This window comes from Marmota monax, unplaced genomic scaffold, assembly GCF_021218885.2.
Source record: "Marmota monax isolate L192 unplaced genomic scaffold, Marmota_monax_Labrador192_F-V1.1 WCK01_AAM20220418_F8-fsc00135, whole genome shotgun sequence".
Taxonomy (NCBI): domain Eukaryota; kingdom Metazoa; phylum Chordata; class Mammalia; order Rodentia; family Sciuridae; genus Marmota; species Marmota monax.
Window position 1 is genome coordinate 1,224,746 of NW_026694339.1, and position 27,461 is coordinate 1,252,206.

Consider the following 27,461-nt stretch of genomic DNA (forward strand, 5'->3'; position numbering starts at 1 on the left):
TAACATAAATGCTCTTTTCATCTCACATTATTATTTCTATGATATATAAAACTTACAGAAAAAGCTAGAAATAAATAACATAATAAACACTCCAGTTTCTACAACTTGACTATAACATCGTAATAAGTGACATACTTAAAAAACAAAATGGCAATTTCAGCAAACAAGAAGCAACATTTGTGTGAAAACAGAGGATTGTTTCAAAGATATGTGAAGAGAACCTTAAGAATCACAGGTCTTATTTTCCCCTAGAGTCAGGATGCTCCTCACTCTGTGCAAGAGAAAAGGAGAGGTCAAATCAGATACACTTTGGAAGTAGGAGTTCTGCCGGGCAGAGATGAGACAAGATATTGAAGACAGGTAATTCTTTGAAAGCCTTCATGCAGAAGAGTGAGACAGAGTTGCTTCCCTCTGCTAGACTACCAGAAGGTCAGAAGCCATTCTTTTTTTAAATTTATTTTTTTAGTTGAACATGGACACAATATCTTTACTTATTTATTTATTTACTTTATGTGGTGCTGAGGATTGAACCCAGTGCCTCAAGTGTGCAAGGCAAGCACTCTACCACTGAGCCACAACCCCAGACCTAGAAGCCATTCTTAAACAGAGCAAGAAGACTGTATATTAGGAGACTGGAAGATTCCTCCCAGGGGAAACAAACACAATTAAAAGACAAAACTGTCTCAATAGATAATCTTAATCTTATAATAAACCAGGTAGTCCACACACTCTGTGCTCCAAAATACAGCACTTCCAATTACTTTTCCAGTCCACCACTCTTGAATATGAATGGATGGGAATAATCAGATATTTAAGAAAAACATCTAATACAGAATTCAAGGATCAAGACAAGCAGGAAACAGAAATAATGCCAGGAACAAAAACTTCAAAAAGAATAATAAAAAGGTTATAAGATGGTATAAAATAATAAAAGAATAATAATTCAGTAAAAGGAAATAATAGAAGAAATAATAAGGTTTATAGAAATTACAAATGTAATAGCAGAGTTGACCAAAAAAACAATTGATCTGAAGTGCTGGAAGATCAACTTGGCCAACTCTCTTCAAATCAAAGAACAAAAGAAATGATAACAGCAATAAGAAAAAAAAAGTCACAGTAGATAATAAGTTTTAAAATGCTTTCCAAGTGCCAGGCACTATTCTACGAATGCTACACAATATTTAATTCTCAAAACGATTCTATGAAAAAAGCACTAGTATTTACAGATGAAGAAATTGGACCACAACTTGTCCAAATTCACAAAGTAAACAGCAGCATCAGAAATCAAATTTGGAAAGTTTCATTCATTTTCTTAACTATGTTATATATATTCTTAAAGTCATAAAACATGAGAGAGAAAAGAAAATATATTTAGAGGATTTGCAAGGATTTCTGGAAAAAGAAAGAAAATATAGCAAAGGAAAATATCAAATAAGTAATCCAAAAGATATTCTCAGAACTAAAAAAATAAAAAGATTTTAGATTTAGAAATCAGGAGGCAGAAGAAAAAAGCTCTCAAGTTCAAGGCCAGCTTCAGTAACTGTGACACCCTAACCAACTTAGTGAGACCCTGTTTAAAAATAAAAAATAAAAAAAGGGCTGAACGTATGGCTCAGTGGTTAAATGCCCCTGAATTCAATCCCTAGTACATAAAACAACAACAACAACAATAACAAACACCAAAAAACCCTCACAAGTACTAAAAGTGTGACTGGAAATAGACTGCCAACAGGGAACATATTTCTGACAGTTCAGAACAAGAAGGATTAGAGAAAATCTCAACAGGGTACTGGGAGGGAACAGATCAGAAATATAAATGGTATCAAGCTTTATAACATCAATTTAAAGAGAAAGTTACATCTAGTCTACAATTCTATATTTAGCCAAACTAATGTTAAATTTCAGGGCAGAATCATGAATTATCTGGCACCTTGATCTTGAACTTTCCAGTCTCCAGAACTGTGAGGACACATTTCTGTTGGCTAAGCCATCTAATTTATCATATTTTGTTATGGTTGTCTAAGCCAAGATAAATTTTAATATCAAGAAGTGAGGTGCTACTGTAACAAAACCCTAAACATGTGGAAGCAGCTTTGGATCTCGTGGATAGGCAGAGAAGCTGGAAGAGTTTTGAGGTGCATGCTAGAAATATAACATCAAGGACAATTCTGGTGAGGTCTCAGACAAACATGTACAAAAGATGATGCTTTGTTATAAAGTGACCAAGAACTTGTGTTCTGGTGTTTTGAAGACAGCAGAACTTCCAAATGATGAAACTGAATATGTAACTGAGATTTTTAAGCAAAGAATTGAAGGAATAGCTTGGTTCCTGTTGATTGCTTATAGTCAAATGTGATAGGAGAGAGGTAACTGAAAAAGAAACTATTAAACAAAAAAGAACCAAATTCGAAAATCAGGAAATATCTTAGCTTATCCATATTGACAGTGATGTAAAGAGAACACAAATGGTGTAGCTGAACAACCATTGAAAGAGAAAGCCTGGGTGTAACCTGAGGATTTAATCAGTCATCTCAGCAGAACAGAGATGGGGTGAAAGAATGAGGCAAGGCTCTTACTCAAACTAAAAATTTTTTCTCAGCAAAAGAAACAATAAGAGAGGTAAATAGGGAGCCTACATCCTGGGAACAAATTTTTACTCCTCACACTTCAGATAGAGCCCTAATATCTAGAGTATACAAAGAACTCAAAAAATTAGACAATAAGATAACAAATAACCCAATCAACAAATGGGCCAAGGACCTGAACAGACACTTCTCAGAGGAGGACATACAATCAATCAACAAGTACATGAAAAAATGCTCACCATCTCTAGCAGTCAGAGAAATGCAAATCAAAACCACCCTAAGATACCATCTCACTCCAGTAAGATTGGCAGCCATTATGAAGTCAAACAACAACAAGTGCTGGCGAGGATGTGGGGAAAAGGGTACACTTGTACATTGCTGGTGGGACTGCAAATTGGTGCAGCCAATTTGGAAAGCAGTATGGAGATTTCTTGGAAAGCTGGGAATGGAACCACCATTTGACCCAGCTATTCCCCTTCTAGGTCTACTCCCTAAAGACCTAAAAAGAGCATGCTACAGGGACACTGCTACATCGATGTTCATAGCAGCACAATTCACAATAGCAAGACTGTGGAACCAACCTAGATGCCCTTCAGTAGACGAATGGATAAAAAAAATGTGGCATTTATACACAATGGAGTATTACTCTGCATTAAAAAATGACAAAATCATAGAATTTGCAGGGAAATGGATGGCATTAGAGCAGATTATGCTAAGTGAAGCTAGCCAATCCCTAAAAAACAAATGCCAAATGTCTTCTTTGATATAAGGAGAGTAACTAAGAACAGAGTAGGGACGAAGAGCATGAGAAGAAGATTAACATTAAACTGGGATGAGAGGTGGGAGGGAAAGGGAGAGAGAAGGGAAATTGCATGGAAATGGAAGGCGACCCTAAGGGTTATACAAAATTTCGTACAAGAGGAAGTGAGGGGAAAGGGGAAAATAATACAAGGGGGAGAAATGAATGACAGTAGAGGGGGTAGAGAGAGAAGAGGGGAGGGGAGGGGAGGGGGGATAGTAGAGGATAGGAAAGGCAGCAGAATACAACAGACACTAGTATGGCAATATGTAAATCAATGGATGTGTAACTGATGTGATTCTGCAATTTGTATACTGGGTAAAAATGGGAGTTCATAACCCACTTGAATCAAAGTGTGAAATATGATATATCAAGAACTATGTAATGTTTTGAACAACCAACAATTAAAAAAAAAAGAATGAGGCAAGGCTGTTGGACTTATTGGATTTTATAAGTTGGTATCATAGATTTACTGGCTACAAATGTGTGTTATTCTTCAAAAAAGAAAAAGGGGAATGACCCCAATTGTGATTTAAAGATCATCAGCGGTGCCACTCTACCACAGGCCTGGAGAGTACAGGTACAAGAGGAAGGCTGTCTCCACTTTGATTTCAAAGGATGGAACCACGCCCAACAATGCTGCACACACAGGCTTTTGCAGAGATCCAAGTGAGTAGCACCCTCTAAGCTGAACAGGTGAGTCTATGCCACCCACATGTGAGGGCAATACTACCAAGGATTAATATTGAGCCTTACATCTAATGGAATTTGCCTTGTAAAGCTTTGCACTTCCTTGGGACCCATCACACCTTCTTTCATCCTCATTTCTCTTTTAGAATCAGAATGTCCATCCTGCATTTGTCAACCATTATGTTTTAGAAGCACTTTTCTGGTTTCACAAATTCATAGCTAGAAATTTTGCTTCAGGAAGAATCATACCTCAAGTTTCAATCACAACTGATTTTGGTGACATTTAGATGAAACTTTAGATTTCAGAGTTGATGCAGGAATAAATTAAGACTTTGGGGGCTACTGAGATGAAATAAATGTACAGTCATCCCTCTGTATTTGCTGGTGATTGGTTCTAGAACCCCACATGGGTAACAAAATCTGTGGATGTTCAAGTCCTATTTCAGTCAGTTTTTTTTTTTCTTCTGTGACCAAAAGACCTTGGAAGAACAATTTTAGAAGAGGAAAATTTATTTGGTACTAACAGTTTGAGATATCATAGTTCATAAGATGACCAACTCCATTCCTCAAGGCTCAATCTGAGTCAAAACATCACAGAGGAAGAGTGTGCTGAAGCAAAGTAGCTTATGGCAACCAGGCAAGCAGAGAGACTCCACTCACCAAATACAAACTATGTACCCCAAAGGCACATACTCCAATGATCCACCTTCTCCAGCCATACCTTACCTGCCTTCAGTTACTACCCAGCTAATCCCTATGACTAGGTTAATAAGGCATTCATAACCTAGTAATTTTACCTTTAAACTTTCATGCATTGTCTCACACATGAGCTTTTGGGGGTCACCTAATATTGAAAATTCATCACAATAGGGATTACAAAACTCAAATATTTGTTATTTTTATCCCTTGTATGTTTCTACCCAGGGAGTTCTACATTTAAAAATTAAACAGTAATAGAGTGCAGTACACAAACCAGTTTACATTCAGTACTTCCAAATTTTCATTAGGGACTGAGGATGTAGCTCAAAGTCCCTTATGTAAAATAGCATATTATTTACATTTAACCCCCACACATCCATCCTCCAGTATACTCTAAATGATCTTTAGATTACTTATGATACATAATACAATGCAAATGATGTGTAAGTATTTGTTATACTGTGTTGCTTATGGAATAATGACAAGAAATACACGTTTAGGCATCAATATATATTTGATGGACAAATAAATGATGGCTAATAAATCTATTACTAGTCATTCTCCAAATTCTAGTCCTAGATCTTGAACTGCCCGCTAGATATTTTACCTGAATATTTGATTACATATCAAGATATACAAATTAGGTTATCATCTCTCATTATTCTTTTCTCTCCTTTACTGAACTCTGTTTTCTCTTTACTTTCTCTACAACTATTTTCTTAGTCATCCATGATTAATTTTCTCTCCTGGTTCCTGCCAGAATGCATCCAGAGTGCTTTCAGTTAATCCCTTAAGTAGAGTACCAAGAGGATATGACTACACTTTTATTCTTATTTCATACTACTCTCTTACAAAGTAGGCAATACATGGTTACTCAGGAAATTTTGAGCTCTTTCACCTTTAAATCTTTACTATTAATATTCTCTTTCCTTTAAGTGGTACTGTACATTTGGGTATTCATAAAAATTCACTTGATGGATAAGAGGAGGAAAATTCATCACAATAGGGATTACAAAACTCAAATATCTGTTATTTTTATCCCTTGTATGTTTCTACCCTGGGAGGTCTACATTTAAAAATTAAACAGTAATAGAGTGCAGTACACAAACCAGTTTACATTCAGTACTTTCAAAATTTTCATTAGGGACTGAGGATGTAGCTCAAAGCACTTGCCTAGCATGCACAATGTCTTAGATTTATTCCCCATCAATGCAGAAAAAAATTATTAGAATAACAGTAAAATGAAACAAATTCATAATAATACAGAGAAAATATACCATCAACAGATCATAAATTAATGAACTTGAAGATAACAATAGAAACTACTGAAAACAAAAGACAGAGGGACAAAAGAAAAACAATTCCTGCATTTTTTTCATATAATTGTCAAGCTGGATTAAAAAAATATATATGGAAATGCAAAAAGCTTATAGCCAAAACAACTTCAAAAATGAAGAACATCGGAGGACTTAAAATCTCTGATCTTAAGACATTGTAAAAGTAGAAAAATCAAGTCCATGTAGTATAGACAAAAGGGGGAATGGAACAGACAACTGAGAAAGAAGCAATATATTTAATTAAATGATTTTCTACATAGGTTATAAAGCAATTCAACAGGAAAAGGACAATCTTTTTTTTTTTTTAAACTTTGGATAATAACAAAAGAGAAAAATGTTAGTATTTTCAGAGAATCCTAGGGTCAGAAAACTATAGCCTGTGGGTTAAATCCAACTAGCCAACTAAGTAAACAGAGTTTTATTGGAAAACAGCTTGGCCTATTTGTTTAGAAATTGTCTATGACTGACTAACATCAGTAACATCAAGTGGTTCCAACAGAGACCACATGACCTGCAAAGTGAAAAATGTCTACTATATAGCCCTTTAAAGACAAAGTTTGCTAACATCTGGATTATTCAAATAATTCTTAAATTGTACAAAAACATAACATAAACTAGAAAATAAAAACCTGAGGTTTTGGACTTCATAAAAAAAAAAAAAACACTTTAATGAAAACAGAGGCAAGTCAGAGACTGGGAGAAAATATTTGCCAAAATATTTATAGGTAATAGAGGATATATATCCAGAATACATAACAAACCTTATAAATCAATGATAAAATATCCTTAAAATGAATAAAAGAGGTTAACTAGCACTGCATCAAAAAGATATATGAATAGCTAATAAACAAAAAGATGCTCAATATCATTAGTGATTAGAAAATGCAAATTAAAAACCACAATTAGATATTACTATATGCCCACCAGAATGGGTAAAATAAAAACTTAAATGTGACAACTAAATGTTAGAAAGGAAGACCAAATGGAATTCTTATACACTGTTGGTAGGAATACAAAAATGTACAGTTACTTTTAAAAAGATTTGAAAATTTCTTTAAAAATTTTACATTCATTTTCTGTATGACCCAGCAATTCCTCCTCGGTATTTACTCAAATTAAATGAAAACGTATGTCCACATGAAGATGTGAACATTAATGTTCACAGCGAATTCACTTAATAGTAAAGAAAAAAATGGAAAACCCCCCAAATATCCATCAATTGGAATGGCTGATAAAAGCAGCGAAGGAAGAAACAACTAATACATACAGAGATAGGCTAAGTAAAAGAAGCTGGAAACAAAATACTATAAATTCCATATGTACACACGTGCGTGCACACACACATATTATATATATATAAATAAAATATATGAAATTATAGAAAAGGCAGACTACTGAGATGTAAGCTGATTAGAGGTTGCCATAAGTCAAGTCGTGGTAGGAGGAGACTGAGAGAAAATGAGTACCATTCTGAAGGGATATCAAAACTCATAAAATTTACATACATGATGCTGAGAAATATCACATGCATGAAATAAAAATGGTTTATTACATATATGCATATGATTCTTTTTGGGAGGATAATACACACATATCTTCATAGAAGTTAATTCCTTTGAAGGTGAGAGAGGAAGGTAAATGGAATTTGAAGCATGTCCATTGAACCTCATCTATGACATAAATTACAGAAAACAGAATGTACACTATTTATGAATTTCTTATGCAATTAAAATTTAATTTTAAGAAGGAAAAGGAACAATTAGAAAAAATAATTATTGAACTAATGATACAGTTTTCCAAATTGAAGAAATATAATAAGGATGAAAGAAAAACAGACCATAAACACACACTGTCATGCCATTTCATAACTCCAGGGATAAAGGTAGGACCCTAAAAGCTTGAGAGGAGAAAAATATACTAACTACAAATAAAAAAGAATGTAGATTAGATAATATCTCAGCAATACTGGATTTTAAGACACTGGAACAATGTTTTCAAAGTATGAGGAATGCTGATACTGAACAAGCACAAAATGCCTGCATTTTAAAGGCATATGGTATTTCAAAAGTTTACCTACTTACAACTTCTAAAATTATTTGAAGATATAACTTAGAAGTATAAAGGAGTCCATTAAAGAGGTAGAAAATGTAAAAATAACTGTAACTCCTTGTAATACAACAATATTACACACACACACACACACACAAAATCTATTGACCAGAACTGAAATAAAAAGCAGAAGAATATGATGATTCAGAATGAAGAAAATGAAGGAACTAAAAATGTGAAGGATACTGAGCAAATGAGGGAATATAACAAATGAAATTAATTTAACTCTCCTCTTAAAAGACTCTAGTAACACAGGCATTTCTTCATCAAGGGTTAAATTATAATCAAATTCTGAACAGAAAATATCTATATAATTAAAAATTCCAAATGCTGATAAGTGTTTTTCAGTATGAAATGAAGTTGTACACAAAAATATAAGCTAAGTACAGTTACAGAAGAGAATTTAAGGGTTTTAATATTAAAAACTTATACTTAACTAATCGAAGATAATAAGTGTAGAAAAGTGATGGCAGAGGGTAGTTGTAATAATTTCATTTTACATAACAGGGAATGAATAGTAAATGTAAAATGGATGGATCAAAGAAAAAAAGACAAAAGCATTATTCACAATTCTAACAGTCATCAGAGTAACAAAAATAATAAATGTGAATCAACATTGGGGGATCTCTCATAGAGTGACAGTGAAAATGCAGATTGTAGAATGCATGGGAGGGGAGGATTTAATTTTTCACTTTAATTCCTCTTATTATTGTTTAACTTTGACTACTTTTTATATTATTTTTGGAATAAAATACAAATATGGAGACACATAAGTGCATCTCTAATCACAAATGAATTGAAAAAGAGTTCCTGGGAAAAGGTATATTTTATAAATGACTAATGTTATATTAATAAGTCTTACTGATATTACCACAGAAGGGCTGATAAATTTTTAAAACAAAAATAAATCTCCTAAACTTTTTTATTTTTTGCAGCACAATAGTATATCCACAAGAACTAAAGCATTTCCATAGAAAAACTTTATTAGTGGATTATCTCCTCTTATTTTAAAGCTAGTATTTCACAGAGATCAGGACATCTTCAACCTCTGGAAAAATATTGGTCAAACAAATGTCCACTTCCTGACTAATCAGCTCTTAATGTTTCCAAATCACAGTAAATATCTTCTTTCTAAACACAATTTTTCCTCCTAATGGAAGATTTCCTAAGTGAGAAACAACAATAAAACACTTCTATATACATGATATTGATGTATGAAATACATTTTAAGAAATACAGGTTCTTGGCAGGGTACTGGCACATACCTGTAATGCCATCTATTTAGGGGGCTGAGATAGGAGGATTGCAAGTTCCAGGCTAGCCACAACATAGCAAGAAACTATCTCAAAAAACAGCAAGGGCTGGTGATGTAATTCAGAGGTAGAATGCTCATGGGTTCAATTTCCAGTATAAAAAATAAAAAAAAGAAATATAGTTCTAAATTCCAACTTCAAATGAAAGGAGACATATTCACATGAAAATATCAATACATTAAAAGAGATTATTTTAAATTGATGTCATTATGGTGCATAAGGAGCATTAAGAATGGTGACAGTCAGATATTTGAGAGTGGGTAATTAAAATACACCAAAAATCAGGTTAAAAAATGAGGCATGTATTCACTGTATTTCATTGATTCTATGGCTGATTTTTTTTTCTTCACATGTTGCCATCTCTGAAGTCAGGATCCATTTTACAATTGATAATATGTAATAATCATTAGTCAAGTAGAAGATACTAAGCTATTATTGTCTGCATATGTAAAAACTTGTTTGTTACTCTTGGTGTGCAAGTAGCCATACGTAATTATTCAATGTTTTCAACCAACAGTCCATGAAAGGGTCAACTAAAGCAGAATATGAACAATGACCTTTAAAAAATTTCCCACTGATACACTTCCTGAGAAAATCAAGAAATCATCTCCAACAATACTTATAGGATAGATGTTAATGTTTTGGAACAAAACCTGGGTGCAATGTTGCAGCACATTTAAGAAGTACTGCTTCGCCAGTGCTCTTGATGATACAGAGAAAAGTATGCAAAAAGTGCAAGTGTAAAGATCCAAAAATGAATGTCAGTAACAGTCAGAAAGTGATGCAAAACAATGATACTATAAATGTAAAGAAGTCTAAGAAAACTTTCAACAAGAATTTTAGAAAACTGTAAGTGAAAAGCAACACTTTGTCCTAGTTTATGTGGTTTTTTTTTTTTTCCTCTTAGTGGCACAAAAAATAATGATATATCTTATAATTAATGGCATCTCAGGTCTTATAAAATATGGCATTTCTTTAGTAAGTGAGCCAAATTCCCCTAACATTTCTGTTTCTATGCACTACATCAATATATAACAAAATTTCTTTCTCGTATGGTGTGCCTAAATGTTATCATTCTAGAAATATACATAGCTATAATCTATGTGCACATCTGGTTACTCTTCAGTTTTTTTTTTGCCATCCTTTAGTCCAAAAATATAAAGAAAAATACCTAAAATTTGGTCTATATAAATTAAGAATTATCAGTAACAGGCTGAAAATACCATCTTATTGGTAGAGTACTTCCCTAGGACACATGAGGCTCTGAGTTTGATCCACACCAGTGGGGGAAAATTAATCAATAATGTGGTTTTAAAATCTTGAAAGTAGAGACCTATACTAGAAACTGGATTTTAACATTTCAGTATTAGATCATTCTGCATCTCTGAAAAAGAAAATGCATTATTTGGAAATTTGATTTTAATGGTTTCAATATTAATATTTATAATTCAAGTGAAAACAATAGAAATGATACCTTGGGGGGATGAGAAGAATTATTGAGGTACTTTCATTTTATACTATTCAAAAGTTTACTATGTAAGAGTTTGTATGCAATAAGTTATCATATTTGGAAACACTAAAACTTTTGAAGTATGCCAATATTATTATCTATTGTGCTTACTGTTTACTCATTGCCTCTATCAGAGATGATCACTGCTATCATTTTATATCATTGTTACAATCTGTTTCTAATCAAATGAAACAGTTATTTTGATTAAAAATCTCTATTATAACAGAATGCTAAGAACAATGTTCAACAATTACAGCTGTCAATCACAAATAAGGATTGACTCTCACACTTCAGAAAATCCCAGCCTTTGATTTCTAACCCAGAGGACAAACAGAACTATAATATGACTGTTGTAGCCCCTTTCCTAAATAAGAAAGAGTTTTAAAATTTTGGTTCTCGTTTGCAGGAGAACTCTTATTAGCTCTCCTATTAGTAACTAGGAATAAATAAAAATTTAAAGCAGATTTCATTTCATAAGTTCCACACAGAAGATAGGATGGAAAGAATAAAACCTCTCTTAATCAAGTGAAAAAGGTGAGAAAAATAATATGAATAAAGAAAATGGCATGGCTTTGGGACAAAAACAACAGCTTTTCTAATTAAAAAAAAAATAAAAACAACTATATGAAACCAAACTACTAAAAACTGCCAATGTCAGAATATACTCCAGCATGGAAGTGTATTTATTTTTTCACCAGAAACATTTCTCTTTATCCATAACATGCTGTAAATGTATTTCTTTTATTTTCAATTCAGGTCTTTCTGTGCTTACTGCTATATTATTTTGTGGTCTTTGTTTTGGCAGATGCACAAGCAAAATCTGATTCCAACAGTTTGACCCTTCTCACTTTTTATGTTCTCTAGGGCATAATAAAACCCAAGATACAATCCCTCAGCAGTTAATGAAGCTTAACCTCACACCCTCTTAATTACCAATGCATTACACCAACTATGGGCATCATACTCCTCTCTAAGCTATTTTACAATTCAGCAGAAGTACTACTGAGCTATTATGTAGCAACATAATCCATGCAGCATGAGAAATCCTTCTTAAAAATAAAATCTTTTGATCCTTGCAGGTTTTGGTAACTGTATAATTAATACTACTTAAGAATTATCCATGTATCAGTAAGTATATTATTTTGTATCAGTATGTATATTACTTTGTTGATTTTGGAGGTTTGTTTTTGGCAACTTTTATTTTGTTAATGTTGGAAACAAGAAAAAATCCAATGATATTAATTACCATGATTTAAATATATAACTGTTCTAGATGTCTGAGTATCCACATGTAAAAGGTTTATTTTCTACATTATTTTCATTAAAAATATTTTAAAAATACAAAGGAGTGATGATTTTAGTTGTTAAGAGCATTCAGAAAAATGTCATACAATTGCAAAAAGTCAGAAGGTCTGAGGTTGAGTTGATGTTGCATAAAAAAAGATTTTTAAACTCAGATTTTAAGATTACTAATTATAAAATTAACTTATTTCCATAAAGAAGTTAATTTCCATGCATAATTCAAACTAAATTCAATATAGATCATAAAACATCTTAATTTTCTTCTTAAACAAAAATGTGGCAAAATTACTGCTATTATAAAAAAAAGTGAAAAACACTATCACTTGGCACACAAAATTGTTTAAATAAAACTCCTAAGCTATTGACAAAAGGATGCTTTTTATGTGATAACTACATCAATTACATTAGTCTAAAATTAGAAAAAGAAACCAGTCAGATAAAAATGTTGTTCTTGTTTTTTTTTAAATTGATTTCTATCACATTTCTCTTTAATATGTAAATAAAGACTGTGTTAAGAAAACTGGATAATCTTTCATTTTTTTTCTTCATTGAGGTAGAGGAAAGTAGGAAGATAACATGAAGGATAGAAAAATGGAAGTTTGCATAAAGTATGCAGAAATTAAGAGGGAGAATTATGCTAAATAAGAAAGAAAATAATATCTTCATTTAAACATGCATCATAATCTAATTATTTAAAAATATTTCATTGATTAAATGTTTTTTATGTATGAATATGCCACAATGAAACCCACCATTTTATATGACTGAGATGACCACTAAAAAAAAAAAAAATTACATTCTAAAAGTTACATTCTTAAAAGTACCAATCCCAGAAGAATCTCAAATCACTTTACTCTCATTAAAAATATTACGGAGTTCTTTTCAAATCTGGCAGTAAGGATGGGAAAATGAAGCAGAGATGGATTTATATTCCTTATCTGGGCCTAGCAACTATAAATACTATACTATTATAAATAGCAAGACTTCATTAAGGCACATGATTTTAATATAGGGACATGAATATATTAATTATGTTAATTTTCCTATATATATAGATAATATAAAATCTGTATTACATATTGTTTTAAAAGATCTTCAAATAAATTCCTTAAGAAGAGTCAGAATGGCAGCTATTATGAATTCAAACAATAATAAGTGTTGGGAGGATGTGGGGAAAAAGGCACACTCATACATTGCTGGTGGGACTGCAAATTGGTGCAACCAATATGAAAAGCAGTATGGAGATTTCTTAGAAAATTGGGAATGGAACCACCATTCCAGTTAAAAACAGCGTACTACAGGGACACAGCCACATCAATGTTTACAGCAGCACAATTCACAATAGCTAAACTGTGGAACCAACGTAGATGCCCTTGAATAGATGAATGGCTAAAAAAAAAAAAAAGGTGGCATATATATACAATGGAATATTACTAAGCAATAAAAGAGAATAAAATCATGGCATTTGCAGGTAAATGGATGGAGTTAGAGAAGATAATGCCAAATGAAATTAGCCAATCCCCAAAAACCAAATGCCGGATGTTTTCTCTGATAAAGGAGGCTGATTCATAGTGGGATAGGGAGAGGGAGCATAGAAGGAATAGACAAACTCTAGATAGGGCAGAAGGATTGGAGGGAAAGGGAAGGGACATGGGGTTAGAAATGAAGGTACAATGTGATGGTCATTATTATCCAAAGTACATGTTCAAAGACTTGAATTGGTGAGAATATACTTTGTATACAACCAGAGGTATGAAAAATTGTGCTTTATATGTGTGATAAGAATTGTAATGCATTCCGCTGTCATATATAAATAATAAATAAATAAATTTTAAAAAAGAAGAAAGCTTATAATAAAATGCTTATAAGATACCATGCTTTTATATAAAAAAGAGACAAACTGTTGATATCTATTAATATTTCTTTCTTTTTATGTTTTTTTTTTTCTTTTTGGGGGAGTGAGGGTGGTACTAGGGACTGAATCCAGGGGCACTTAACCACTGAGCCACATCCTCAGCCTGTTTTATTTATTTGTTTATTTAATAATATTTTTGTAGTTGTAGATGGATATAATACCTTTATTTTATTTATTTACCTTTATGTGGTGCTGAGGATCGAACCCAGGGCCTCACACATGCTAGGCAAGTGCTCTACTACTGAGCTACAACCCCAGCCCCTTATCCTGTTTTATCTTTTTATTTTGAGACAGGGTCTCAGTAAATTGCTCAGGGCCTCACTAAGTTGCTGGGGCTGGCCTCGAATCTGTGATCCTCCTGCTTCAGTGTTCCATATCACTGGGATTAGAGGTGTGTGCCAATATGCCTGGATCCAATATTTCTAATCATAAATACTAGAGCTTTCCTTTGACAGGTTCCTTTAGAAAATAAAGTTCATATATTAAACACTTTCAATGTTTAATCGGGATGTGGGTATATTGCAAAATAATACAGCTCAAACTGTAAATAGTTTCATAGCTAAGGTGAAGAGAATTACTAACCAGGTGACTACCATTATTAAAAACATGTGGAACACTGTTTGTGTGAGTTATTTATATATTATATATACATATGCATATGTATATAGACAGACACATATATATGCAGCCTATATATACATGTGTGTATCTACAATGTGATTATATGTAATGGGAAAAAATCATGATTAAAATACATTTTTAAAAAAGTGTACTGACCTTTCCATGTGATCATGGAAAGGTATTTGCAGATCATCTGGTATTTGCAGATTTATTTAGTGAAACTATGTGTAATAATTCCCTTTAGTAAATGTTGACTATATGAGTGTAAATTAATCTGCTTTTAAGAAAATAAGACAGTTGATAATGAATATTGAGCACACAGGTTATAAGAAAATCATTTAAATTATAGCAGGATTCTTGTGTGTGCAAATGATCTGTATAAAACTTTCGTATTAAACATCTCTGTTCAATTTGTGAACTAAATAATTCCTAAAAACTGGACATAACTAAAACATTTACAAATGTAGTTATTTTAAAAAGAGTTAAGATAGTGACAATGAACTTATCATTCTTATTTAAGTAATGGTAAAAATTTTTTTATAAGATTTGGAAAAGAGTGTACTAAAGTTTCAAGGAAATCTATCAAAAATGCTAATTAGGGAGTGAAATATTCTTTTAGCTCAGGAAAACATGGAACTGGTTTTATTTGTTTCAAGTCATTTTTTTTTTTTACTTTTCCAGAATGGAAATTGTTGCAAACAAAACTCCTTGAAGCACCACATGGGATCCCATATCAGTTTGCTTTTATTAAAAGTGAAAATTTTTCTGTGGAACATTTGTTGTTAATAGAACAAAACTGATTGTGTTTCTGGTCACTGAAAAGTATAGGCAATCAGGTAAAGACATAAAACAGGCTTTAATTCTTTAGCAGCCTAGATGTTATTTATAACCTCTTCTAGGAGATAAAGGTAGGAAGCTTCATCTTATTATCTAAAATCTATTCTCTACTTCTAATTTAAGTCATAAGTTTAAAAGTATCTATCCTGTTTTGGAAATTTAGTGCAGATGTTTTGGACACACTGTGAAACCATAAGATGAGTATTCAAATGATAAGCATATCTCGAAAGACGCCAATTTCATGAACATACTGTAATTTGAAAAGAAGGATGTGAGGAACTAAGATCAATTTCTATAACCGGGTCTCTCAGTTCTTGATTAACAAAACTTAAAATTTCAGGAGAGAAACACTGGCCACTTCATGAAGGAATCACCCCACATTAAATGGAGACAGCGCCGTATCTTCTTTGGAGTTTTTTAACATTGTAAAGTTATCCTTTGTACGTAATAAATCTTCACAGTCTTTTCTTTAATCTATGACCCTTGATGAGGTGGTGCTGTTTGTCTCCTTTCATGGCACCCTTCGTGATTTTAGTAAGTGGGATCTATGTTAACTTGGGGAGCTGACAAAAAAGATTTTCTTTTAATTTTAATTGCTCAAATTTTCAAAATTTGAAGTTATTTAGTCCTTTCAAAGAGGCGGAATACTTTTTCTTCTGAAAAAATTAAAATCATTTAGAAAATGAGCAGTATTTTTAACATCTCAACAATTCTGACTTTTCGAGCTTCTTTTCAAGAATGATAAAGTGCTGTACAATAGTTCCAAGATTTTAGCATTTCTTTTTGAGCCTAATAATAACTATGTAAGAGTTCATAACAATTCTTTTTTTATGAGTTCAACTTTTTAAAGTAAATTTAAGTGCTGTAAGGTTTAGAAAGCAAACCCCATATATTTCAATTTTCATTTAGAACTCAGTAGCCAGGATAACTATTATCCCTATCTGAGTGAGAAAGTTTGTATGACTTATACAAGGTCTTTCAGTCAGTTAAGAAGTAACCCATAAATTAAAATCTAAGCTCAGATTGCAAATAAAGTTCACATTCTTGATGACAAACACCTTATCACAGGGTGTGGCATTTTTGCTATATGACTTCCGCAACTTATCTGCATATAAAATTCTTTTGTTGACTGATGCAGAAGTATCAATGTCAGTATGTATGAATATATAACAACTGTCATTAGTATATGTAACTTTAATGCACCAATAAAAATAGTGGGAAGAAAATAAATGATGAAAAAATATCAATGCCAACTATGTTTTTATTTTATTGTTACAGCAGCAATGCTTCTCATCTGCTAGTGAAAGAAGAGTAGGAGAGCAGGTTTATTCTGTTTTATATTTTATTTATATCTTACTCTTCATTTCATTCCTGGAAAATCAGGCACATGCCATCTTTAAAAGCTGGCTACAAATACAGGTCACTGGAAGCAGTACTAAGCTTTTGCATGTGTGTGTATATGTGTCAGTCTTTTCAGTTTGCCAAAAAAGCTCTAACTGTGGCTGCCAGGGGAGGACTTAGAATTTTAAATAAGCTCTCACAGTAGCTGGGGGTAAAAAAGAGTGAAACCCTGGGGTCAAACAGCAAATTTCTGGCTCAACTAACACTTCAGAGTAGTAAGTAATAAAAAATGTACAGCCAGCCTGATAATTTTTTGAACAAATAAAATGTTAATAATAAAGGGAAAATATTCTGATCATAGTTCTGCATTCAAAGGTCTATTCTTATAATCATATTTATACCACAAAAGATATACAGTGTTAAAGTAGTGCTAAGGAAATATCAATAAATATTATATAGTCTAGGAGAAATACAGATGAGTGCAAAATATTATTCATAATTTATTATTATAAAGCTTGCTAAATAGAATGATAAAAGGGTCAGAAAAGAATTTTTAATTATTTATAACATGTTACTTTTGTTCTGAATCATTATAACATTACAATTTTGGAGATAAGTAAAATAAAAATGTGGCCAAGCAAAGGTTATTTCTTTAACTTCATTCTTACAGCTGTCCCACTTTTGGGCAGAACTAGGAAAATAGGGTTGGATCTAAGATAATTTTGTATTCTTTCTGTTCATTCAGAAAGACCAGACTGTACTGCAACATAGTAAAAGCATATGACAGACAACTTAATGAATTCAGTCTTTTAATTTTTGTCTTATGATCAGTGAATAATAGGTGAATGGCAAATGCAGACTTTTAAATGTTAAATTGACAGAAGAAAACCTAATAATTCAAACATCACATTGTTTTTCAAATAGTACTGTTTCATGTAATTCTAAATCAACTCATATCTTTGATCTCTGTTAAGCTCAATCAAATAAAGCAAAAAAATAAGATACAATGAATCAGATCTTAGCAAATCAACTCAATATTTGGGTATAAGTGTGGTATTTCTGGATATAAAATGATGTTTTCAAATTATTAAGATATTATGATTTTTACTTGCACATCTTAAACTTAATGAAAAAGGATCTCAAAAATGTTAGTTAAATGTTTACATGTCACTGTATCTTTTCATTACAAAATAGTCTGTTGCTATGTTAATTCACCAAACATGATATGGCTTATTTTTAATGAACTGATACTCATTCTGTGATTTATGGGTTATTATGAAATGAGTATTCATCTTAATTATGAAATATTTTCTATATATTAAATATGAGACGTCTCACTAGTTTGTCATTTAATTTCTTAAACAGATGCTTTCTTTTGACCTTGGTTTATATTGAAGTGATTCCAAATATACAGATGAGGGCTGGGGTTGTGGCCCAGGGGTATAGTGCTTGCCTAGCATGGTCGAGGCCCTGGGTTCAATCCTCAGCACCACATAAAAATAAACAAAGTAAAACTATTGTGTCCAACTAAAAAATAAATATTTTAAAAAATATATAGATGATGCAGAATTTATTCAGTGCTTCCAAATTGTTGAAAGAAAATTAGTAATATTCAAACCAAAAAGTACTTAAAAATATTGAAATACAAAATAAAAGTCTTCCCCTAAATGAAGGTCACCAAATACTTCCTATGTGAGATTTTAAAAAGTACCCACATTTTTCCCGCTTCCACTCAATAATAACTTGTTAAAGAATCTGATCAAGGATTTTCTTCTTTTTGAATTTGTTTTTTTTTTTTTTAGATATACATGACAGTATATTTTGACATATTATAGATACATAATAAGTATAACTTATTCTAGTTAAGATCCCATTCTTGTGGTTGTACATGATGTGGAGTTTCACTGGTGGTGTATTCATATATGAATATAATATCTTAGTTAAGTTCCCCTTCTCAATGATAAATATCCTCATATAGGGTGTGGCATTTTTGCTGTATGATTTAGGCAACTTTTCTGTATGCAAAAATTCCTTTTTTAATTTTTAATTTATATATGACAGTGGAATGCATTACACTTCTTATTATACATACCGAGCACAATTTTTCATGTCTCTAGTTGTATACAAAGTATATTCACACCAATTCATGTCTTCAGACACATACTTTGGATAATAATGATCACCACATTTCACCATCATTTATATTCCCATGGCCTCTCCCTTCCCTCTAACCCACTGCCCTATCTAAACTATTCCTCTCGTGCTCCCTTCTTCCTAAATTCCTGTCTTTTGTTGATTGATGCACAAACATCAATGTGTACTTATTTTGTTATAAGCATATATAAATATTAATATGTATACCTGTGTAAAACATTGAAATAAATGCATGGCTCTGCAAAAAACAAACAACAAATAATAATATTTAAGCTTTTTTAAGACATCAAAGCCTCCTGCTTTAATTGTGGCTAAAGTTGAACAGAACATACTGCATACAACAGATAACTAAGAAATTACTACAAGTCAAGAATTCATCATTTCTTCAAGACATTAGGTATTTCTTTCTTCATGACTATTACCTATCTGGCATGTCATTACAAGAAAATATTTAAATTTAGTTTGACAAGCAATCTTGGTAAATTATGAAATAACATTTAAATTTGTTTCTGAAAATTATTTTGTTTTTCTAATTTATAAATATTAACACATACCATTAAAATTATAACATAAAATCTTACCATTTTCAAGTTCTAAACAAATGTTTGTACATATATGTATGTAATTTTTATTCCATACAAAATCACTCTACTGGGAAATATTTAAATATTGTAACATAGAATGTAATTGTTTACTATTTTAGAAACCATCCATAGAAAGTTTTCTTAGAGAATACTCATCACTACATTTGAGATGATCAGAAAAATTTCTTTGGATAAAAAAGTTAACTGAAAAATACTTATATGTGTTCTTAAAAGCTTTAACAACATCATGTATATTGTTCTATAGGATTTTCTAAGGGATGTAATTTTTCAGTGTTACATCTTGATACTGACTTCCTTAAGAAGCTTTGACTACAATAGGCATGAATATGTTTTCAAAGGATGATGGATAAATTGCTGGGTGGTTATATAATGTATCGTAGGCAGCTGATGGGGCTTTTTATCCTTTACTTGTCTTTTAGTTATACGGAATTTTAAGATAATTATGGTCTCTAAGATTGTCTTTTCCCTTTTCTTGTACCAGAAATATTTGCCTTGGTTATTGGTTCTACAAATCTCCAATTATATATCATAAGATTAAAACTAAGCAATTATAGCATTTTTTTCCCTACATTGTATCTCTAAACATTGTGAATGCCTTTGATTTTGGTCACTCATTGTTGAGCCCTTTTAATAAAAATGAAATTTTAAGCTCGACCATTATTATGTTGGATATATCAAAAGCCTAGGTAAATATTATATAGAAAAATCTATTTATTTCTAGTAGTATTTAACATCAAATTTTATAACAAAATTGCTTTGTTTATTCTTCCCAGAAACAAACTAGAAATGTCTTTGCACTGGTATTATGAAGACTATGAATAATTTAAATTTTTATCAGTCATACCTTTCTAATCCATTCTATTGTAAACATGCATAAACACTAACTGGACCACATTAAATATGTATGCTAAAACATCACGTTTGTATTTTTTCACCGGAAAATGAGAACGAGAAGACTGTATTAAATTAAGTAGATATGTATTCAGAGCAGAGCTGAATGAAATACAAGCCATAAATATTTAAAAATGAATTGCTAAATCATTTTATTTAAGAAAATGTATGTATACATAAGCTTTGGTCACTTTCAGTAGCCATCTATGTGATTTTATTCTAAAGGAAATAAGGGCATTAAAATCAAAGGAGATACATTATTTTCTTTTTTCTTGGATATTGGGGATTGAACCCAGGGGCACTTTACCACTGACTTGTATCTCCAGCACCTTTTAAAATAAATTTTGAGACAGGGTCTTGCTAAGTTGCTGAGGGCTACATTAAGTTGCAGAGGCTGGTCTTAAACTTGTGATCCTCCTGCATCAGCCTTCTGAGGAGCTGGGATTACAGGCGTGTGCCCTTCTGCTTGGCAGAAGATAGCGTTTTTCATGAAGATCACACACTGAACTTTATGGTTAATTTAAGATTTAATTTTATTGAATATATTATTTATATATATATATATACATACATATATATATATATATATATATATATATAATTATCATGTAGAGCAAACTTTTTAGTTAAAATAGAAACAACATGTTCTAGGCAACTCATAAAGAGAAAAATAAAATTTAAAATGCAGTACGAAATTTGCAATGTTATATAAGTAAATCTACTGCTAAAGAACATTATGTTTTTATGGCAGTGATTACAATAGCTTTGATGACACAAGATAATGCAAAATGGATATGATGAAGCATTCCTAATTGAAAACACTTATGGTAGAGGACGGTGTTATGAGGGGTTAAAGAGAGGGAGAAATGAGGAAAATGGTTAAAAGATACAAAAATTTTAGTTATAAAATGAGTTAGTTCTCGGGTTGAATGTCCAGCATAGTGACTATAGTTAATAATACTATACTGTCTACTTAAAATTTACTGAAAAAGATTTATTGTTCTCTTACACCAAAGATGTAACTATGTGAGGTGATGGACATGTTAACTTGACTGTTGTAATCATTTCATATTGAATACTTGTTATCTTACATCTTAAATATATATATATATATATTTATTTGTCAATTACATCTCAGTAAAGATCAGATGGGACAAGAAAACCATAAAAAAAATTAACAATTAAAACAAACCAAAAAATATCTACGCTAGTCCAGAGCAAGACATTAAGACATTAAAAATTATAATAGAATTCTATAGAGAATTTGTGTACATTTTTATATGTGTATTCAAAGATTTACTGTAAGAAACTAGACTCAATGAAATTTATGGAAACGACTTGCAGAGTGAGTTAGTTGGCAGGCTAGAGACCCAGGGATCAATGGTATGGTTCCAGTTGAGGTCCAAAGGCTAGAAGGCTGGGACAATGAAGATGTAGATCCAAACTGAAGGCTGGCAGGCTTGAGATCCAGGAAAAACTAATGTTTCAGGTAAAGTCAGAAGGCAAGAAACAGCTAATATCCAAGTTCAAAGACAGTCACACAGAAAAATTCTGTTCTATTCAGAGAGGATCAGCATTTATATTTTATTCAGGCCTTCGACTGATCAGATGAAGACCAATCGTATTAAGGAGGCAAGCATCTTTCCTCAATTGATCATATTGAATTCATCCAAAAAACACTCTGAGAGGAACAACCTGAATAATGTTTGACAAAACACCTTGGCACCATGTGGTCCAGTCAAGTTAAATTAAAATTAACTATTACTATTACAAAGGTCTTGTAATTTTACTATTTTCCTACACTAAGGAAATAATATGCAATAAACATTTACTTGCCTATCCCATTGTAAAAGGCATTAGAAATACAGCAATGAATAAAACAGAGGAAAGGCTCTGTCTTCAAGGTGAATATGCAGTTAACAAATATATAAGTAAATTATAAAGTATAGGCGATGGTAGGCTGTGGAGACCAATAAAGCAGGCAAGAGAACTAGAAAATCTGGGAAGTGGGATTAGGGAATTTCAATATTGTTAAGGTTAGGATCTGCTGAGATAGCAACATTTGACCAAAATCTGAGAGAAGCAAAAGAGTTCTTGGTAAAGGTAACAGCAGATACAATGACTATAATTTTGAAGCATGCCTATCAGGCAAGGAAGCTCATATACACAGAATAAAGTTAAGAGATATTAAGCAGTGAAGGCAGGTACTAAATGGGGAGGGGAGAGCATTTTACTTAAGATCTTGGAAATCATTATAAGGACTGGGGTCTTTGCCTTCTGGAGAGTTCTGAGTGTAGGTAACATGATCTAACTTACATTTGAAGATCACTCTAAATATTTTGTTAAAAAGACATTGAAGAAAAGAAAAAGTAGAAGCAGGGAGGCCAAAAATAAATAAATTAGGCTCAAAGAAATGATAATTTAGGTTAGAAGTGGGTGTATTTGGATTTCCTGAAAACTGGTTGAGAAGAGCAAGAGAAAAAGAGTTAAGGATGATTCAATGGTTTGTGGCTTGATCAAATGGAAGAACTGAGTTGCCATTAATTGAAAAGGGGAAAGATTGAGCAGGATATGGTGGCACACACCTGTAATCCCAGCTACTATGGAGGTTGAGGCAAGAGGATTGCAAGTTCTAGGCCAGTCTCAGCAATGTAGTGAGACCCTGTCTGAAAATAAAATGAAAACGAAGAGGCCCTGATTGAAAAAAAGAAAGAAAGATTAAAAAAGAAACAGGTTTGGGAAAAATAGATTAGGAGTTTGGTTTTAAATAGTTAAGTTTCAGATCTCCAATAGACACAAATAAGATATATAGTAAGTGGCTGGATATACAACTCGGTTAACAGTTGGATATGCAATAAGCAGTCAGAATTCAGAGTCAGTCCATGTAGATAAAAATTTGAAAGTAAAAATGAAAAAGAAGAAAAAAATCATCAATACACAAATAATCTTGACAACTTTTGAACAGGATGTGTTAGCAAGATAATGAAAATAAAAAAGAGTTCTAAGGTCTGAGTACTGGGACATTTGCACCCTAAAATTGAGAAGATAAGTAGGCACTAACAAAGAAGACTGAGCAAAAAGTAGCCAGTGAGGTAAGAGGACATCAACTGTGGTATTCTGGAAAACAAGGGAAGAAGTGTATCAGGGAAGAAGTGATTAATGACATCAAGAGCTATTAGTAAGCCAAGTTAGATGGGGTTTAAGAAATTACAATAGTACAGTCTTTTAAATAAATTATACAAATATTATCCACATCAGAATTGCCAGGGAAACCAAAGAAAAGGGAAAGAAGTATGATGACATTTTTCCTCCCAAGATTAGAAATCTGTGTGCCAACCAAATTTCATATCTGTTAATCATAAAATTGGGATGATTGCATATTTTAGAAGACTTTTACAAGGTCAGGTGTTATTCTTATTTCAAGGTACATAAATATTTAAAAATAGTGAGACATGAATCATACGTTTTTATTAATTCTGAAATCTGACTTTTGTTTTTTGAAATAGCTTTATTGAGATATAACTGATACACAATAAATTGTCCATACTTGAAGTGTGTAATTTGGTAATATCTTAGACAGGTATATCTCTCCGAAATAATTAACATGATCAGGATAGGAAATGCATCAATTACCTTCTAAATTTTGCTTTATTATCTCCTTCCACCACTAGCCCACTTGCAAAATTAGAAACAAAATGTTTTCTATTTACTCATATAATGACTATTTCCAGGGCTCTTGATCTCTTTGTTTCAATACAAATATCCCCTTGATATTATTTTGCTTTAATGTGAAAAACTATTCTTAAAGTATAGGCTTGAGGTGATGAATTCTTTCAGATTTTAACACCTGAAACAATATCTTTAGTTTGCTTTTGTAATCTTTGTTTTTGAAAGATGCTTTTGCTAGGAAAATTCTGAACTGTCAGTGAACTTTAAAAATATTACTTAAAAGACTCCTATTCATTGTTTTCTGGCTTGCATTGCTTATAACCAAAGTCTAACATCATTCTCATATTTTCTTCTGTCCATGTAATGTGTTTTTTTTTCCTCTAGCCACTTTCAAATTTTTCTTTTTAATACTCATTTTAAGCAATTTGATTATGATTTGTCTTGATGTTGTTTTCTCTAGAATTATTTACACCTGGGGCTTGCCAAATGCATTAGAATTATAGGTATACATATTTCATTGTCTTTGGAAATTCTTCATTCCTTATTTCTTAAAAAAAAAATTTTTGTACTATATCTTCCAGGTTCAAGGGCTCCCAATCACTTATCAAAACACTTCAAGTATCCTATTGCTCAGTGACACAATAATTGCTTTTTACAATCTATTTTCCATGTTTCATTAGGATAATTTCAAATGGTGTGTCTTCAGGTTCCCTGATCTTTTCTTCTTCAGTGTCTAAAATGTTTTAATACTTTCAAATATATTTTCATTACACATTATAACCTTCAACTCTAAAAGGTCAACTTGTACTTATTTTTACATATTCCATGCTAAATTCTTTCTCTAGCTTACTGAATATTTAGAATACAGTCATAAAAACTTATATTCTTATTTATAATCCTATCATCTATGTCATTTCTTTTGTAAGTTGACTTTTATCCTTATTATAAGTTGCATATTCTCTTGACTCTTTGCATGCCTATTAAATTAAAAAAATTTTTTAGTTGTCAATGGACCTTTATTTATTTTTATTTATTTATATGAGGTGCTGAGAATTGAACCCAGTGCCTCACACATGCTAGGCAAATGCTCTGCCAAAGAGCCACCATTCCAGCTCCCAATTAAGTTTTTTTTTTTTTTCCAATTAAGTTTTAATTGGGTGCCATATATTGCATATTTTGGGGTGCTGAATAATATTGTACTGCTATTAATATTTGGGGGTTTTGTTTTATCAGGTAAGAACAGAATGACGTTTATAATCTAAATGGAAGCCTTGGAATTTATTTATACGTGCTTATGCTAAGCAGAATGGTACAATATTAAAAATATCCTATAATTTGCTGATTATACAGAAACCATTGTATCTTTTGTTTCACTATTTGCTTTAATTCATACAGTGATTTCCTATACCTTTATTTAATATTTTCAAGATGAAAGTTAAAATTTCAAGTTTTTTAAAAGAAATTCTTAAGGACAACAGTTAAGTCATACTTCATGAGCACTCAAGAAAGGATTACCTTTGAGAAAAATCTGCTTCAGAAGTAGAAGTTAATATGAAATAGATTATGTTAAAATAAGAAAATCACAATTAGATAAAAAGAATTAGAGGATATTTCTCTCCAGTAAGTTGTTTAAACTGGATTTTTTTAAAAAAAAAACTATTAAGCATGACTTTTTTGAGTGCCTGGTCCAACAATTTTACGTAATGTGTTTTAAACAGTTTATCCTGATATGGATTTTAAGTTAAAAAATTGTCTAGGAACACTAATTTGCTTGCATAACATATTTTGCTTACATATAAAAATCAATCTTTTATGAAATATCCAAAATGCAATACTAAATTAATATATTATACCTGTAAAATGTTAGCAGGGTCTTCTTTAGCAGATGCAACCAACAAAACATGCCCATTGATGAGTCCTTCTGCCAGAAAATACTTGAAGAGCAACGATGAGTAAACATCATATTTATCCTCCTCTGTTAAAAAGAAAAAAATTATTGTCAGAATCCTATAACACATCAAGAACTCTTACATTTGTCTGCAATGCTTTCTCTCTGAAACAAGTATATGAGATGGGGCAATAATTTATATCTTCCTAAGACAGAAGACAATTAGACAGACCAAGAGACCTGTGAACATACCCAATGAGAAGTAGATACTTCTAACAGAGACTTTTTGACTTCAAACATCATTCTCCAACTACTACATCACTTTCATAGCCACAAAACTTAGTGGATTATGTATGATTATATCAAAAAAGGCAGAGATATTTTACTTTTACTAAGATACAGTGCATTTTTTCAGGCACTCTGCCTCTAAAATAGCTATTATTTCCCACCAGCCAGTCTATAAACTCACTTCAGTTCTTTCATGTCACAATAAAAAAGTACTTAATACACCTATCCTGGTGATTATATTTACAAAATTTAGAAAAATACTATCATTCCCATTCTGGTTTTGGGTTTAAAATCCAAATACTTTGAAATTGAAGATTTTAATTTGACAGAGTCCTTAAATTTGCACTAAATGCTTTCCCAGTAAACTGTCCTTTTGCTTTTTGTTACTTACTTTTCCTTCCTTATTTATGAATTTTAAGAATTAAATGATGATTCAGGAAGTTTCTTGGACAAAACTGTGTTACATTTTTCATATTTCATTCTAAAATGAAAATAGGTTCAGTATATCTTTGTTCTCTTAATATTGTTGATAAACAACATGCCTACACTTTTATATCAGCTTTCTTTCCTTTAATAATTGAACACAATACTAAGACAAGAAATGCAGGCAAATTTATTGCACTGTCTTAAATGAGAATAGTCATTATTAACTTTTTCAACAAATATTAATTAATTGAATTCCCATAATATACTAGGTATCACTAATATCTGTTAAACTTACACTATGAAAACATTTCTAAGGAGATTGGAATTTGTGGTAATGATAGAAGAGGTCATTGTGCAAAATCACCTACAACTGTAATTATAAACCCTGGACAAAATTCCATTAAAAATAGTCATTAGAAGCCGCTGAGAAGCAGGTAGCAAACCACAGTAAAATTTTGTTTTGAAAGACAGTGATCCTGACA

The 27,461-nt window shown here is 31.7% G+C and overlaps 1 protein-coding gene across 3 annotated transcripts in view; it reads right to left on the reverse strand.

Annotated features, from left to right (window-relative positions):
* The window catches only part of Elp4 (elongator acetyltransferase complex subunit 4), a 257,694-nt gene that overhangs the window by 208,620 nt on the left and 21,613 nt on the right, over positions 1-27,461 (reverse strand). For all 3 annotated transcript variants that reach the window (XM_046467546.2, XM_058586495.1, XM_058586494.1), the window contains exon 3: positions 26,231-26,352. In XM_046467546.2, the coding sequence (XP_046323502.1) occupies positions 26,231-26,352 (122 nt within the window). The remainder of the gene's footprint in view (positions 1-26,230; positions 26,353-27,461) is intronic.